This window comes from Bos indicus x Bos taurus, chromosome 7 (assembly GCF_003369695.1).
Source record: "Bos indicus x Bos taurus breed Angus x Brahman F1 hybrid chromosome 7, Bos_hybrid_MaternalHap_v2.0, whole genome shotgun sequence".
NCBI lineage: Eukaryota > Metazoa > Chordata > Mammalia > Artiodactyla > Bovidae > Bos > Bos indicus x Bos taurus.
The window spans coordinates 89,276,656-89,293,536 of NC_040082.1; the positions used below are offsets into that span (position 1 = coordinate 89,276,656).

A 16,881-nucleotide genomic window follows, 5' to 3' on the forward strand; every position below is an offset into this window, starting at 1 on the left:
TGGCTGGACGTCCACTCAGAGAGAGATGAATCTAGACCAGACCTCACACCCCTTGAGAATCACCCCAAAAGAAACCACAGGCCTAGAGATGAACCACACAATCAAGGACCACCTATGAGATATCTTAAATCCAGGTGAGCTGAGACTGGACTTTCACATCAATACTGAGGGTGCCATCCCTGAAAGGAGAACCAGTCAGGTGGCTCCAGGGCCGAAACCCTGTCTCTCCTGCTGGCCACCCACCCCCAGGAATCACAGGCACCATTCTATTCCCCGAGGCAACAAGGACAACCTCTGGAATCACACGCACCATTCTATTCCCTGAGGCAACAAGGAATGCTAGCTCTGGCCCCATAGCCCCCTGTCCCCCAGGACCCCTAAGAGCAAGACACAAGCAATGTCAGGAACCTTCAGAGGGACCAGGAAGACCACATCGCAGCCAGGTGGAGCTTGGGGCCCTGGGGGACCTGGGACGAGAAGTGAAGTGTGTGCTGAAGAGCCGGTTTGGGACCCTCCCCCTGAAATGCCCCGGCCACAGTCCTGAAGATGGAGGCTGCATGGCAGCCCTATGTCCACAGGCCACTGAAACCTGCAGTGGCTGTCAAAGCCCTGGGCACAGAGACGCGCTGGAGCTGAGAACATGGAGTTGGACACCCGGGCAAGAGGAGCAGAGAGAGGCCAGAACATCAGGATCCAGGAGCGAGACCCAGAGAACCTCGGCAGTGAAGGCCGAGCTGACAGATGCAGGGAGAGGGGCACAGGGGCAGTGGCACCAGGCCAGCTCGTCGGTGGGGCCTCACTGCTGTGGGCAGGGGGCAAGCACGAGAAAGATGCCCTTGGCCAGCCCACACCCCACCGCCCCCACACGTGGTCCTGAAAGAGCCAGTGCTCCCGAGGCACCGCTGGGTGCCCGAGGAAGAGAAGTGGGGCAGAGTGCGGGGCCGGAGGAGTCGACTGCCTACAAGGCCCACAGAAAGGAGGCGGCAGGTGGCCAGGAGGCAGTGAAAGTGGTGGGGAGGGGGCTCCGGGCAGGGAAAGGAGGGGCGGCGGGTCAGGGGAGGCGGCGCAGAGGGCGGGGCTGCACCCTTAGCCGGGGAGGGGGCATGGAGCGATGGCACTCACTGTGTATTCTGCATGCTTTTTTCCATACCATTTCATCCACTTCCTGAACTCTCGGTCCATGGTCTGCAAAGAGCCAAACCAGACAGCCCGTCAGGGACCCGGTGGCCAGGAGGGCGCCCCTGTCCTCCCCATGCCCGCCCCGCTCCAGGATTCTCGGCAAAGGAGCCTGACCGCAGGGAACCATAGTGGGCAGGCGTGCAAACCACAAACTCTAAACGGTTTCCCATGGCGACACCACCACTGAGACGCGCACTCCTCAGACCTTGCTGCCTCCCCTACCCCAACCCCCGGCAGATACTGGCACAAGGGTGATGCCAGCTGAGCCCCAGCGCCAGGGGAACCAGGGGACACGGCCGCAAGTCTTTCAGGGACACATGAAGCAAGGACCCCCTCCCCGACCTTCCCTCAACCCCAGCACAGACTGCCCCCTATCCTGCAGGTCGCTGCACACCAAGGCTGGAAACAAAAGTGACACAGGTGTGGCTGCGTCCAGGGCCCAGGGCCACTCACCTCCGCGTACTTGGCTGGGATGTCAGCTTTCTCTACACCGTAGTGATGTTTGCAGTTGGTGGCCGCGGCAACCTGCAGCACAACCTGGCCCACTCCTTCAGGGGGAGAGACAGGGGTCAGACGCACAGCAGGACACACCCAGCCGCTGGGGCCATGACAACAAGATCATTGGGCAGAGGCCATGGCCTCTTGGCGAAAGTCCCCGAGTGTCCTTTGGGGTCACAGAATGTGTTCAAATGCCCCAGGCCATGGGCTGAGCACCGCCCCTACCCCCAACCCAGCCGTGCTCCATTTCATCACAAAGAAGATGCTCTATGGCCACCCAACTGGGACCTGCCATGGTCCACGGCCCCACGGGGCATTCACTGTGCACACGCGGACACGCCTTTTCGAGGCACAGTGACCCCTGGGAGGAAGCCCCCCCCAACCAATGAACCATGTTCCACCGTCCACCTGAGTCAGGAGCGGCCCAGAGTGGTGGCGGGAGACCTCACACGGCACACGCCCGCAGGACACGGCAGGATTTATGGACACTCAGCTCACAGACAAAGGAGGCTTCTGAAACTGTTCCTGCTTGAACTCAGGCCACATGCACTTTAAATAAAGTGTCAGGAGCCCCAAGTTTTCCCATTTTGAACAGAACAGAGTCCAATTATGGAAACAAGCCTCTATTTGGAAACATAGGGTAAACAGGGAGAGAACATGGGGTCCCTCCCGGGGGACAGGAGAAGCTAGGGGACCTGGGGTCTGAGGAGGCCGGCAGTTTTCAGAAATCATAAGCCTTCTGACACACGGTCTTTTCTAGAAATAACCTTCAACCGTGTGTACGCTTATTAGAATATGAATTGTACACTTCAGAGTTTAAGCCAATGACAATGCCACCAGAGAAGCCACCTTTGTCCATCTGCAGAGCCCTTCTCAAGTGTGGAGGCCACGCCATATGGGACGGGACCTTGGGGTCTGTGAGTAGGTTACTGGGAGCAGTGGCGACCCCAGAGTGCTGTGCTTGGGATTCCTGACAGAGCAGCCCAACCACAGGCCAGGGAGCCCCTTGGGCAGCCTGTCACCTGCACAGTCCCACCAGGACAATGTGGCCCATGGCTTCTTCATTCAGGCAACATGGCACACCCACGGGCGCCCGCCAGGCCCCAGCCCCTGGAACCTCTCCTCATGAGGAGGCCATCCTGCAAGCACAAGGAGCAGGGAAAGGGGCAGGGGGGAAGAGCCCCCACCTACCACTGCCCAGGTCCACGAACAGGTCATCTTCGGTCATCTTGATCTCATCGATCATCTGGGCGACCAGGTCGAAGGAGGTCTCCCCATACACCTCTGGGGAGAAGGGCTCGTAGTTGTTGAGCTTCTCAGGGTCGGTCACTGAGTGGTTGTAGACCTGCTGCAGGATGTGCCGCAGGAGCCCCGTGGATGGCCGTGTGTTCAGCTTCATGGGCTGTGTGGTGCCCTTCCACTGTGACAGGGCACACACACAGTTTGCAGGGCCACACCACCCAGCCCGCTGCCCCACCTCAGTGGGGACACGAGTGCGCAGGAGCGTGTGTGAGCCTGAGTGTGTGTGCCAGTGGTGTGAACCTACATGCATGTGTGTAGATGGAATGTGTGCATGTACAGATGTGTGGGGGTGTGCATGCATGCACGTGCAGCTGGGACCTGGGCAGAGCAAGCTCCCTGGCACTGCTCTCCCCACAAGCTGGTCTGTCCTGGCACCCAGAGCACCCATGGAGGAGAAGCCCCAGGAAGGTTCCCTGTCGCTGGCTGGCTCAGCACGGCTCCCAGGGCATCCACAAGGGCTGGGATCGCCTGGCAGGCAACGTGGCCAGCTCAGCCCCAGCCATCTGCATCAACACAGTTCCAGCCCCGGGCCATAGGGTCCACACCCTGGGACACTGCAGACCCCACACCATGACTTGATGGGCAAGGAGGGGGCCTGAACCACAGCTCGGGGGGCCAAGATGATGAGACAGGTCCGAGGTGAGGGTGAAGGCCACCTACCAGCTGGTGGATGCTGTCGATGGCCCGGTTGTACTTGTCACAGAGCCTCTGCATACTCTCAAAGCTAAAACAAGCAAGGGAAGGCACTGGTCACCGCTGGGCTCAGAACAAGCCACCAGGCCTCAGGGGAGGGGGCAGAGGCCATGGGGAGGGAGCCTCAGTTCACTGTGCCCTGAGGGCTCGGGTGAGGAATGAGCATCACAGCTGTTCACAGAACAAGGCAGGCAGACCAAGACTGGCCTCACCCCTACCTGTAGATGCAGGAAGTCCCGCTGCCCCAGGGCTGGGGGACAGCTGGGTGCCAAGGGCCACTGCAGGCAGGGAGGGCTCCCGGCTCTGCTAGTTGGGTGGGAGGGGACGATAATCAACACCCCAACCCTGCAGACAGAGGTCAACACCCGCCTTCCTGCTGGTGTGGCTTCCATTTACCTAACAGTGTGAACTGCTGACACTCGCCCAGATACAAGCGTCCGCGTCAGAGATCCAGTGAGGGAGTCGTCAACTCGGCTTCTCCCCACATCAGGGGGTAGTGTTCAATGGAAACCCCCAACCCGGGTTCTCCCAGAGGGTATCTGGGGCATCCATGTTTGTCAGTACCCGCACTGAGCGGCTCAATGCTCACCGCACGAGGGGTCTACCCCGGCATCTGTGCTGCACGGAGGAGGGGGCGGTCACTTGGGGTGTGTCTCCTAACGCCACCCACATGCTGGGCAGCAAGATAGCTGCTCCCCAGTGAGCACCAAGAGCCCAGGGACCCCTGAGATGTATGCAGAGACATGGAGGGGGGGCACCCACCCACAGCCTCTTTCAACCTGCATCAAGACCCCTCGACCCTGGACCCTGGATGGACCCCAAGAGCTTAAGTGCGCTTCCTTTTCTAACAGAAGCAAAGGGATCTAAACGGACCTGTAACCACATGGCACGTCAATCTGAGAATAGCAGCAGAAGCTGAAAAGCCAGAGACCTCGATAACGGGAAACAGCAGACGTGGGCGAGGCCAGTGAAACCCCACACAGACAGCGAGGGGACACACAGCTCTAATATGCCGGAAGCAGGCTGACACGATGAGGTGGGAAACCCATTCTGGAGGAGCTAACTGTATGCTCAGGGAGGAGTCCAGCCCAATGCCAGCCCAAAAGGGACCCTGGGAACACAGGCCAGTAGTGGGCAGCCAGGGCAAGTGCCAACACTCCGATCTGGCTGTCCTCAGGGAGAAAACACGCACTAGTTCCCAGATTCCTTCCTTGTGCTCCAGTTTCCATGTCCCCATCAGAGCCCCTGACTACACCCTGGCATACCTTCTCCTGGGAGAATGCACACACATGGAGGCTCAGAGGAACCTGGCACCTGGGCCCCGCTGTGCCAGCCCTGCCCTCACAGACCCCTGCTCTGGGCAGGACTCTGAGGTCACTTGGGTTGCGGGGGGTAGCAAGTCGCCACCAGACTGCGCCTGCCCTCTCCCAACCCGGAATCCTTTCAGTCTGCTTAGGAGGTTCGATACTTCCCCTCTCTGCGCAAGCACCTTGAAGCAGAAGCACCTCTCAACACTCCACTGCTTGAACCAGGCACTCGGCCCTTGACCACCAGGAAATGTGAACCGTGTGGATCTCAAGACCGACGTTCAAGGTTAGCGTCCACAGGCACCTGCACCCTGGAGTCAGGGCCGACGCATGCACCCAGCCACCTGAACCCGTAACAGCCACCTGTGCCAATTATCGGACCGGGAGGAGGTGGGCAGTGAGGGGAAGGGACTAGGGCTGACTGAGTCCGGCAAGTCCTCCAGACACAGGAGTGAGACCACTCAGCCTGCGCGGGGGCCTGCAGGCACCTTGGGGCCACCTTCTCTGTCAAGAGCAGTCACCTAGGCCCACAGTCTGTGAGCGATCAAAGCGAGCCTGCCAAGAGCTGAAAGAGGCAGGAGAGTCTCTCAAAGAAAAACAAAAAGGAATTCCAGGCAGGCATTCCAGACCCGGCCTCGCCCTTCCCCACCCACAGGACTTTTCTAGGAGATCCAGGATGTGCCTGAGGAAACTGCAGGGAGCAGCCAAAACCATATGAGACCTGGCTGGAGCTGGGGACCGAGGCTTGAGAAGCTAGGCCAGCGACAGCAGTCGCTGCCGTGGAGAGAGCAACTCCAGCTTTACACACGTCGATCCCACTTTCCAATTATGTCCTCACTCCGACAGCCTCTGCCAATATTTGATAAACATTTCCTACCAAAATAACTCCGTGCTGGCTATGGCCAAGTCTAAAAGGAAACTTCCCATCAGCCTGCAGTGTCGAGGAAGGTCTAAATTTAGCCTGTGTCCACACACATGGAGCCCGTCCCCGGTGGAGATGCAGCCCCGGCACAACTCCGCTTACCTTTTGGTATCGTAGTCAATTAAAACGTAATTCTCCATAGCAAGCTTGAGATCCGGGATTTCTTCACAGACCCATCTGAAACGCAAAGGAAACTAGAATTAGTGCTCTATCTTGTACTCTCAATGCTGTTCTCAAACACTGTTGACTCTGCAAATACAAAAACAAAACATTCTGGCTACTCAACTCAAAATGTGAAAGATTGAAGGGGGGCGTGACTTCAAAACAAACAATGTAAAGACATGGTCTTAGGAGGATGCTGTCCTTACGAATTACACAAGTTTCATGTTGCTTCGCGTTTAAACAACGCTGGCCATTGGGAGCTCAATGGATTTAACGTGTTACAGGGTCTAGGACACCAATCAGCTTAAATCAGAGAGTCTGAAAAGCAATGCATCCACCAGAAATAAAAGGGAACGATTATTTGAAGAATGAACTAATCCCAAGACAAATAACAGGGTTTCTTCAACCACCGGACTTCTCTGGTGGCCCAGCGGCTAGGACTCGGTGCCTTAACTGTTGAGGGCCAGGATCCAATGCCTGGACAGGGACTGAGATCACCCCCACAAAAAATGAAAACAAAAAATATTGCAGTGGGGGAAAAAGAGATGGAGGGGGAATCTGCTGATCCCAAGGTGGAACCCTGACTGGATCCTGATACAATCTGGAGAAAAACTGTGAAAGAAGAGTCATCACGACAGAGCTTACAGGGAATAAAAGGAAAATCAGGGATACCGCGAAAAATGGCACGTCAATAAACTCAACAATTTAGGAGAAGTGAACAAATTCCTTAAAAGATGCAAATTACCAAAACCGACACAAGAAGCCAAACACCTGAAGAGCGCGACACCTAGCACAGAAAGCGACGTGACTTTCTCCCAGAAAGAGACTCCCAGCCCACAGAGCTGCGCCGGCGAGTTCTGCCAACCACTGCGGAGTGGTGATGCGGACCCTCTCCAGCTTGGGGAGGCCAACGCTGCCATACAACCAAAACCAGAGGACAAAGCCTTGTAAAGATGCAGCTGTTAACCTGGCATCCCTCAAAAACGCAAACACAAAACTCCTCTAGAAATGTTAATAAGCCGAAGTCAACAACACATCTTATTCCAATGGAGTTTATCCCAGGAATGGAAGGTTGTTTAACACTCTATAACTAGTCACTGTAATTCACATCACTGAGAGAATAAAGGAGAAAAAAAAAATCATACAATTGTCTCAACACATGCAGAAGACACATGTGATGAAATCAGTTTCCATTCACAATAAAAACTTTCATCAAACAGGACTGGAAAGAGCCACCCTCCACCTGATGGAGGGGCGGGGAGGGCTGGAGGAGCTGCTGTCCCTTCGCTGCTGTGGGCTCTGCCAGGGGGGCCCAAGGAGGCCAAGGGTTGGAAAGCAGGGAGGGGCAGTTCTCTCACTGTGCGTGCCCACCCGCCCCAGGGACCCTCTGACACACACACTGGCCCTAGCCACTGGGCGGCCAGCGCTCCCACGTGAGGGGTCTGGCTCCCCTCTTTGCGAGACCCACCCACAGTCCCCAAGGCTGGCTGGGCAGTGCCAGCTCCCTCAGACCCAAGGGAACCCAAGTCACTGTCCCCATGTCATCAGTCTCTCTCCGCGGGCCTTCGGAGCAGAGACCACTACCTCTGGCGAGCACTTCTCCAGCACATCTGCTTTTCTTGGGAGGGCATCCACACCTGAACGGCAGGGAAGGACTGGGGCCTCCAGCCTTCTACCACAGGGCCCGGACAGCGTTCACACGGCAGGAAAAAACGACCAACAGCACAAAGGCCAGGAAGGAAAAAGCAAAACCATCCTCCTCATGGAGGGATGCCACACAATTCAGTGCATGGGCCAACCTGAAGAGTTTATGGAGAAGCTACCAGAACTCGTGTGGGTTCAGCAAGGTCACAGGATACAGGTCAACTGTACTTACACATGCCAGCAACAAAGAATTTAGAACAAGAGAAGTTTTACATGTTACTTAAAATAACATTCAAACATAAATACCTAGGAATGATCTTGACTTCTACACCGAAAACAACAAAACATTGCTGACAAAATTAAAGGCAACATAAATAAATAAACAAACAAAAAATGCTCGTGAAATATAAGACTAAATATTGTTAAACCTCCTCCTCAAACTAAACTGCAAAGTGATTCTTCTAAAAAAGTTCAGTTAGGCTTTTTTGGAGAAACGGACAAACCAATTTTCAAACTGACATACAAGGGCAGAGAATCTAGAAGAGCCAAGATAGTTTTTAAAAATAACAGCAATGGGACTTCCCTGGTGGTCCAGTGGCTAAGAATGTGCTCCCAATGCTGGGGAGGCCGGGGTTCGGGCCCTGGTTGGGGAACTAGATCCCACATACCAAAACTTAAGATCCTGCACGTCACCATGAAGATCGAAGATCCCTTATGTTGCAAGAAGAGATAAGAAAGCCCTCCTCAGTGATCAATGCAAAGAAATAGAGGAAAACAACAGAGTGGGAAAGACTAGAGATCTCTTCAAGAAAATTAGAGATGCCAAGGGACCATTTCATGCAAAGATTGGCTCGATAAAGGACAGAAATGGTATGAACCTAACAGAAGCAGAAGATATTAAGAAGAGGTGGCAAGAATACACAGAAGAACTGTACAAAAAAGATCTTCACGACCCAGATAATCACGATGGTGTGATCACTGACCTAGAGCCAGACATCCTGGAATGTGAAGTCAAGTGGGCCTTAGAAAGCATCACTACGAACAAAGTTAGTGGAGGTGATGGAATTCCAGTTGAGCTATTTCAAATCCTGAAAGATGATGCTGTGAAAGTGCTGCACTCAATATGCCAGCAAATTTGGAAAACTCAGCAGTGGCCACAGGACTGGAAAAGGTCAGTTTTCATTCCAATCCCAAAGAAAGGCAATGCCAAAGAATGCTCAAGTTCAGTTCAGTTCGGTTCAGTTGCTCAGTCGTGTCCGACTCTTTGCGACCCCATGCTCAAACTACCGCACAATTGCACTCATCTCATACGCTAGTAAAGTAATGCTCAAAATTCTCCAAGCCAGGCTTCAGCAATATGTGAACTGTGAACTTACTGATGTTCAAGCTGGTTTTAGAAAAGGCAGAGGAACCAGACACCAAATTGCCAACATCCGCTGGATCATGGAAAAAGCAAGAGAGTTTCAGAAAAACATCTATTTCTGCTTTATTGACTATGCCAAAGCCTTTGACTGTGTGGATCACAATAAACTGTGGAAAATTCTGAAAGAGATGGGAATACCAGACCACCTGACCTGCCTCTTGAGAAATCTGTATGCAGGTCAGGAAGCAACAGTTAGAACTGGACATGGAACAACAGACTGGTTCCAAATAGGAAAAGGAGTACATCAAGGCTGTATATTGTCACCCTGCTTATTTAACTTATATGCAGAGTACATCATGAGAAATGCTGGGCTGGAAGAAGCACAAGCTGGAATCAAGATTGCCGGGAGAAATCTCAATAACCTCAGATATGCAGATGACACCACCCTTATGGCAAAAAGTAAAGAGGAACTAAAAAGCCTCTTGATGAAGGTGAAAGAGGAGAGTGAAAAAGTTGGCTTAAAACTCAACATTCAGAAAACGAAGATCATGGCATCCGGTCCCATCACTTCATGGGAAATAGATGGGGAAACAGAGGAAACAGTGGCAGACTTTATTTTTTTGGGCTCCAAAATCACTGCAGATGGTGACTGCAGCCATGAAATTAAAAGACACTTACTCCTTGGAAGAAAAGTTATGACCAACCTAGATAGCATATTCAAAAGCAGAGACATTACTTTGCCAACAAAGGTCCGTCTAGTCAAGGCTATGGTTTTCCCAGTGGTCATGTATGATGTGACAGTTGGACTGTGAAGAAAGCTGAGCGCTGAAGAATTGATACAGTTCAAATTGATTTTGAAGTGTGGTGTTGGAGAAGACTCTTGAGAGTCCCTTGGACTGCAAGGAGATCCAACCAGTCCATTCTGAAGGAGATCAGCCCTGGGATTTCTTTGGAAGGAATGATGCTAAAGCTGAAACTCCAGTACTTTGGCCACCTCATGCGAAGAGTTGACTCATTGGAAAAGACTCTGATGCTGGGAGGGATTGGGGGCAGGAGGAAAAGGAGACAACAGAGGATGAGATGGCTGGATGGCGTCACTGACTCGACAGACGTGAGTCTGAGTGAACTCCGGGAGTTGGTGATGGACAGGGAAGCCTGGCGTGCTGCGATTCATGGGGTCGCGAAGAGTCGGACACAACTAAGTGACTGAACTGAACTGAACTGAAGCCTCAGCACAGCCAAATAAATAATACATATTTTTTTTAGAAAAGCACTGTTGCAAAATTCACACCGCCTTGATTTGAGATGTACTGTGAATCTACAGTAACCAAGAGTGTGATGGTGGGATTTCCCTGGTGGTCCAGTGGTTAAGACTTCACCTAGTGCAGGGGACGAAGAGTCCGATCCCTGATCAGGGAACTAAGATCCCACATGTCGCAGGGTAACTAAGTCCACGTGCTGCAACAACAGAGCCCATGCACAGCCAACAGCAAAAAAGAATGAGGATGGTATTGGCAGAGAGGTGAACAGACAGATCAACCATACAGGACATGGAATCCAGAAATAAACTAAATTTTAACAAATGATTTTTGACCAAAGCACCAAGGCAAGGAATATTTCAATAAATAAGGCTGGAAGGATAGAATGTTGATCGGGAAAAAAGAATCTTGACCCCCATAAACACAAACCCACATTAGACACAAAGACTAATTCACAACTGATCTTAAAACCTGGATGTAAAACCTAAAACCCCAGACCTTCCCCCCAAAAATGGGAGACTAACTGCCTGACTCTGCAGGTAAAGATTCCTGGCTATGACCCAAACAACTAACCATCAAGAAATGAGTTGATAAGTTAAAAACTTCATCAAGATGCCATTAAAGTCGTGGTCAGCCATGCCTATCTCACTGGACACTCGCAGACGCAATATGCTAAGAATCCCTATAACTCAGTAAGAAGACAAACAACTTTATCTCTAAAAAGCAGCACAAACTCCTCTCCAGGGGAGGAGACCAGAGCTCTCTGGGAAAGCGGCTGACTTGGGCTGGGACACAGCAAACTCAAGATGGCTGTGGAGCATCTTGGGGCTCCAGATAGCGAGGCTGTGCTGAGAGCAGGCAGGGTCAAGTCAAGGGGCTGGGGCACAAATCCAGAGAGCCCCCCAGGCCAGCACAGGAACGACTGAGGAGCAAAGCAGGTGCAGCAGAAGTGGGCTAGGACCCACAGGATGAAAGCAGTGCCTACAGGGGAACAGCCCTTCCTCCCAGAAAAGCTCCAGTGACTAACAGGGTAGGGGAAGAAAGCAAAACAGAACAGCCCTTCGAATGCCCTGGTAACTAGTTCTCCACAGTGAGATTTACTTCTGGATCCTATCAGTTGCAAAAGTCCAAGAAGAAACAGGATCTCTGCACAGTCTCCAAGAATTTCCCCCACGATTTTTATTAATTAAAAACGGGAATCCCTGGTGGCTCGGTGGTAAAGAGTTCACCTGCCACTGCAGGAGACACAGGTTCGATCCCTGATCCAGAAAGCTCCCACATGTCACTGAGCAACTGGGCCCATCCGTCACAACTACTGAGCCTGTGCCTACAGACTAGGAGCCGCAGCCACTGAAGCCCAAGAGTCCTACAGCCCATGCGCCGCAACAAGAGAAGTCACCGCAATGAGGAGCTTGTCACTGCAACTGGAGAGGAGCCCCCTATTCTCCACAACTAGAGGAAAAAAGCCCTCACAGCAATGAAGAGCCAGCAGACCCCAAAATTAACAAATAACTTTCAAAAAAATGGGGAAAACGGTAACTTTACATGAAAGAAACCTGGAAGACAGCACCTCACCGTGGCAAGGCATGCAGACGCTGCAAGCCTCTTGCTGGGCTCAGAGCTCTTACCACAAACTCTTTTCTGCACCCATTCCATGCTATCTGGAAGCAGACCACACATGACATTTTCATCCATAAGTATTTCAGTATTAAACTGTAGAAGTTATGGCCTTTTTCTTTTTTTTTAATCTAACTGATGCAACTGCTCCACCTAGGGAAAACGCCACCAGGAATAGGAGAGCATGTTCTCAAACTTGTACTGGGCATCTGTGAGGAACTACAGCTAACGTCACCTCCATAGTGGAAGACTAAATCTAACATCCCTGCCCCAGAGATGAGGGAAAAGATAAGAATGCAACCTCCCCCCACTTTATCACAAAACAGCCTCAAAGGTCCCAGCCAATTTAATAATGCCAAGAAAAAGAAATAACAGGTGATACAATTATTTTTATTTCCACAGCAAGTCCCAGGAAATCTACAAAACTACTACTAAGATTGATGAATTTGGAGAAGGAAATGGCAGCCCACTCCAGTATTCTTGCCTGGAAAATCCCATGGATCGCGGAGCCTGGTAGGCTACTGTCCATGGGGTCGCAAAGAGTCGGACACGACTGAGTGACTTCACTTCAAGTGTTCTTAGTAGTCATCTAGCCTAAGTTACGCACTGCACATTATTATTTTCTACCTTTCACTTGTTGTGTATCCAGATCTTGAAGTGCAGCTATAATTCAAGGAGTCAGAAATATTTGGCCACATTTTTTCATGGGCAAGGGATTTCTACTTACAAAGTAGGATAAAACCTCCAAACATTAAAAGGAACAACATTATTCATGGCACAAGAACTAATCTATATGTCAAGTCCTCAATAAAGAATCCTTATCCTGTTAAAAAAAAAAAAAAATTGATGAATTGAGCACAAGATTCATGGTTAACGTACAAAAATCAATTGTATTTTACCCACAAGTAGCAGACAAAAAGAACATGAAAGTTAACACACAATCCCACTTAACAGTAGTGACAAAAGCATGAATGAGCTAGGAATAAATCAAATCTAACAAATGGTTGTCCAAGACCTCCATGCTGCAATGCCAGAGCGCTGCCAAGAGAAGAGCTGAAAGGCCTGAGCAAGTAGAGACACATACCATGTTCATGGACTGGAAAACTCAAGTGTGATGGCAAATCTCTCAAAATGCCCTACAGATTCAATACAATTCCTAAATAAATTGTGCAAAGATCAACAGGATGATTTGAAAATTTACATGGAAATGCAAAGGCGGTGGAATAACCAAAGCAACATTTAAAAAGAAGAATTAAAATGGAGGACTTCCTGTGATTCCAAAGCTCACCATAAAGCTGTGGTACTGCCTAAAGGACAGAGCCATGTGTCAGTGGCACTGAAAGAGATTCTAGAAACAAATCACCTCATACACTGTCAACTGATCTTTCACAAAGGTGATAAGGAAATTCCAGAGAGAGAGGACAGTTTCATCAACAAATGCTGCTGGAACTATGAGAGGCCCACATGCAAAGCAATAAGCCTCAACCCATGCTCTGCACTTCATGTAAAAGTTTACTCAAAGTGGATAAAAAGATGTAAATGTAAAACTTAAACCATAAAACTTCCAGAAACCACAGCAGAAAATCTTTGTGACCTCAAGTTAGGCACACATATCTCAGAATGCAAAAAACGGCAAACTATTAAAAAAAAAAGTTGATAAATTAGACTTCTATCAAAATTTAAGATATTTGCTCTTTAAAAGACACTCTTATGAATGTGAAGAGACAAGCCACAGACTGAAAGAAAATATTCACAAAACACATACCTAATAAAGGATAAGCCAGAATGACAAAGAATGCTCAAAATTCAATAATTAAAAAAGTTTTTTTAAAAGCAGGCAAAAAATGATGAACATCATTAATTATTAAGAAAATTCTCATTAAAACCACAATGATACCACCACAGGACTCAAACTGGACCAGCAGAAACAACCCTGTTAACATGCCCTGCCAACGTGGGAGCCACAGGGCGGTCCTGCATGGCTGCCTGCAGCTTGGAGGGGTCGGCCTTCCTTCAAGCACAGTCCAGCAGTCTCATTCCCAAGTATTTACCCAGGATGAAGGAAGACACGTCCACACAAAGACCTCCGTGGAGTGTTTACAACAGCTTTATTTACAATTGCCAAAAATCAGAAACCACCCAAACGTATCTGTCATCTGGTGAAAGGATGCACCAATGGTGCACTCCTCAGGAATAAGAAAGAAAAACTTTGACACATTTTTAAAAAATGTAAAATTCTAGAAAATGCAAAGTAATCCACAGCAACAGAAAGCAGGCCGGGCTGCACGGGGGCAGAAGTGGAGGGAGGGGGCCGACAGGGGGCCCAGGCAAACAGGGGTGACTCCTCCTCACACAGGTACAAGGGGACACCCACACATCCACACTGGCCACCATGCTCGCTCCAAACAGGTGGTCTCCCTCCTGTACTTCAGTCACACCTTGACTGTCCCAGTGAACACACAGAAGAAGAGGAAAGTGGATGGCCTTCCCACCTCGTTTCCCCACCCATGGCACTGGTACAGGTGAAACAAACGCTAGGCTGGGTGATGGGCCCGTGGGCTCGTCATACACACTGTCCATCTCTGAGCATGTCAGAAATCCTCCAGGATGAAAAGGTAAGAAAAGAAACAAACAGGTGACTGCCATCTTTACCAATGAGAAAAAGCCATCTGTGGAGACAAGAGGGAAGGACTGAAGTAGCCTGTAGACTTGAGGATGGGGAGCGGGCCCCGCCAGACCCAGAGAGGACCCGGGCCCGGGAGGCTCCAGAGAACCTGTTCCGGCTGGCCAGCTGCACCTCGTCCTACCGCCCTGCACCACAGGGACACTCCCTCCCTGCAGGAAGCAGCAGGCAACCAGGCCAACCCGCCCCCAGAACTCACTTGGCCCAAGGGAGCAGGGAGGGGACCCAGGCTGGCCAACTAGGAGCCCCTCGCCTAACCACATGGCCTCACTTCCTAACTGACTGACACGTGTGGGTGCTTAGTCGCTGTCATGTCCGACCCTCTTGTGATCCCGTGAACTATATAGCCCACCAGGCTCCTCTGTCCATGGGATATTTTTTCAGGCAAGAAACGAGTGGGGTGCCATTTCCTCCTCCAGGATATTTTCCTGACCCAGGGATTGAACCCACGTTTCCCTCGTCTCCTGCACTGGCAGGTAAATTCTTTTACATTGAGCCACCTGGGAAGCCCCTCCTAACTGTCAGCCTTCTTTAAAAATAAACTAAACTAAGCCGATCGTAGCACTACTCTACCAACCAACTGGTTTGTGGATTACACCATTAAAAAAGTAGATCCCACATTCTCAGCACCACCCCAGTCAGGCCCACCCTGTGAGATGCACACGAGACTTCACTCAGTCTCCCAGACACTCCAGCACACAGAGGCCCGGCTCGGCCCCGAGAATGAAGCAGAGGAGCTCAGGAGGCTGAGCCGCTCGGCTGCCGGGGCAGGATGAGGCCTCCTTCACAGGGCACTGCCAGCCTGGCCACAGCAGATCTGAGAGGATATAACGGCACGAGGGAGGTGCCAGAGCCAGGAGAGTGGTCTCAGAACGCCGAGCCTTGGTCACTCCGGAGGCCATCGCAAACCCTCAGGTCCAGTGTGAGGAGGACACCCACCAGAAATACCACAGGGGCCTTCCTCCTGGAGCCTCCCAGGCCAGCCTGCCAGGCACCTGCCCTCCACAAGGGGTGGGCTCACGTGGAGAGGAGTGGCCCGAACCCAACCCCCCATGACAGGAGAGGAAAGTAGGTGATGAGGGGAAGGGGAGGGGGCCTGTGAGGAACTGCCACTGGGGGTTCCACCCCTGCCCACAGGAAGCTCACAAAGCACCAGCCCCTGTGCTGGGTCACACTCAGGCAACTGACCCCTGACCCCAGTCACAGTTTCCCCGGGTTCTCCATGGTAATGACGCTGAGGTGGACCAGGATAGAGGAACAGGGAGGCTGACATGTGGGGGTCGAAAGCAAGGGCCAGGAGCCTGGAGTAAGAGTCAGAGTGCATGGCTAGGCGCTGGGGGCCCACCTGAGGCCCCACCCCCAGGCCCCACCCCAGCAGGTGCCACACTCACCTGATGGTCTCGATGATTTCATGAGCAGCATCGTGGTGTTTGTCCTGAAAGACAATGGGATAGGGTTTAGAGCTGTCCCTCCAGCCTCGGTGACGGTGGCAACCAGAGGAGGCAGGCGCTCTAGCCCCCAGGCCTTCCCACCTCGTTTCCCCACCCATGGCACTGGGGTCCCTGACACAAAGGGTACGCCGGCCTTGGGGGCACCCAGCAGGCAGCAGAGAAGGGAAGGGGCTGGGTCGGAGTCTAACTTCCAACCCGCCTTCCACAAGGCTCTCCTGGGCACTCTTGTAGCCGGGCAGCCGCAGGCCTGGCTCTGAGTCCCTGACCCTCTGCAGGCCTCGGCTTCTGTCTGTAAAATGGGAAACGAGGGTCCTGTCACTACCGGGAGTGGGTGAGCAGCTATCATCCTGCCCAGTCACAGCAGTGCCCTCCCAGCTGCTCTTCCCAGCGGGCACATCACAGGTCGCTCTGGCCTCTCCCTGCAGTCTTGACGACCAGCGAACTGGAGACCTCACAGAAACCAAGGCAGGACTTCCAGTGGTTAAGACTCCATGCTTCCAATGCAAGGGGCGTGGGTTCAATCCCTGATCAGAGAACCAAGATCCTACATGCTGTGCAGTATGGCCAAAAAATACAAGTGAGGGTGTGTGCATGGACGTCTGTAACTCGAGGCCACACTTTCACTCCAACCTCAGTGAAGAGGGCCGCGAAGAGCACAGGCTGAAACCAGAAGTGAGGTAAGAGACCCAGAGCCACCAGCCCTGCCTGGGACAGCAACCGCCCTTCTCAGCCCAGACCACCGTTTCCTGGCTTCATGATGGACAAAGCCACGAGGGCAGGTCTCAGGGCAGGGCCCCACCC

At 52.0% G+C, this 16,881-nt stretch overlaps 1 protein-coding gene across 8 annotated transcripts in view; it reads right to left on the reverse strand.

Annotated features, from left to right (window-relative positions):
- DOT1L (DOT1 like histone lysine methyltransferase) overlaps positions 1-16,881 on the reverse strand; it is a 54,518-nt gene that overhangs the window by 28,119 nt on the left and 9,518 nt on the right. For 5 of the 8 annotated variants that reach the window (XR_003511908.1, XM_027547113.1, XM_027547118.1 and 2 more), the window contains exons 2-7: positions 16,021-16,064; positions 6,004-6,078; positions 3,640-3,703; positions 2,869-3,097; positions 1,633-1,727; positions 1,123-1,185 (exon numbers count right to left, since the gene is read on the reverse strand). Coding sequence is in view for 7 of the 8 variants with exons in the window: in XM_027547113.1 (XP_027402914.1) it covers positions 1,123-1,185; positions 1,633-1,727; positions 2,869-3,097; positions 3,640-3,703; positions 6,004-6,078; positions 16,021-16,064 (570 nt within the window). In the remaining variant the exon portion in view is untranslated. Of the gene's footprint in view, positions 1-1,122; positions 1,186-1,632; positions 1,728-2,868; positions 3,098-3,639; positions 3,704-6,003; positions 6,079-16,020; positions 16,065-16,881 lie in introns of those variants that run through there. The other 3 variants (XM_027547114.1, XM_027547116.1, XM_027547119.1) reach the window with 3 other exon arrangements.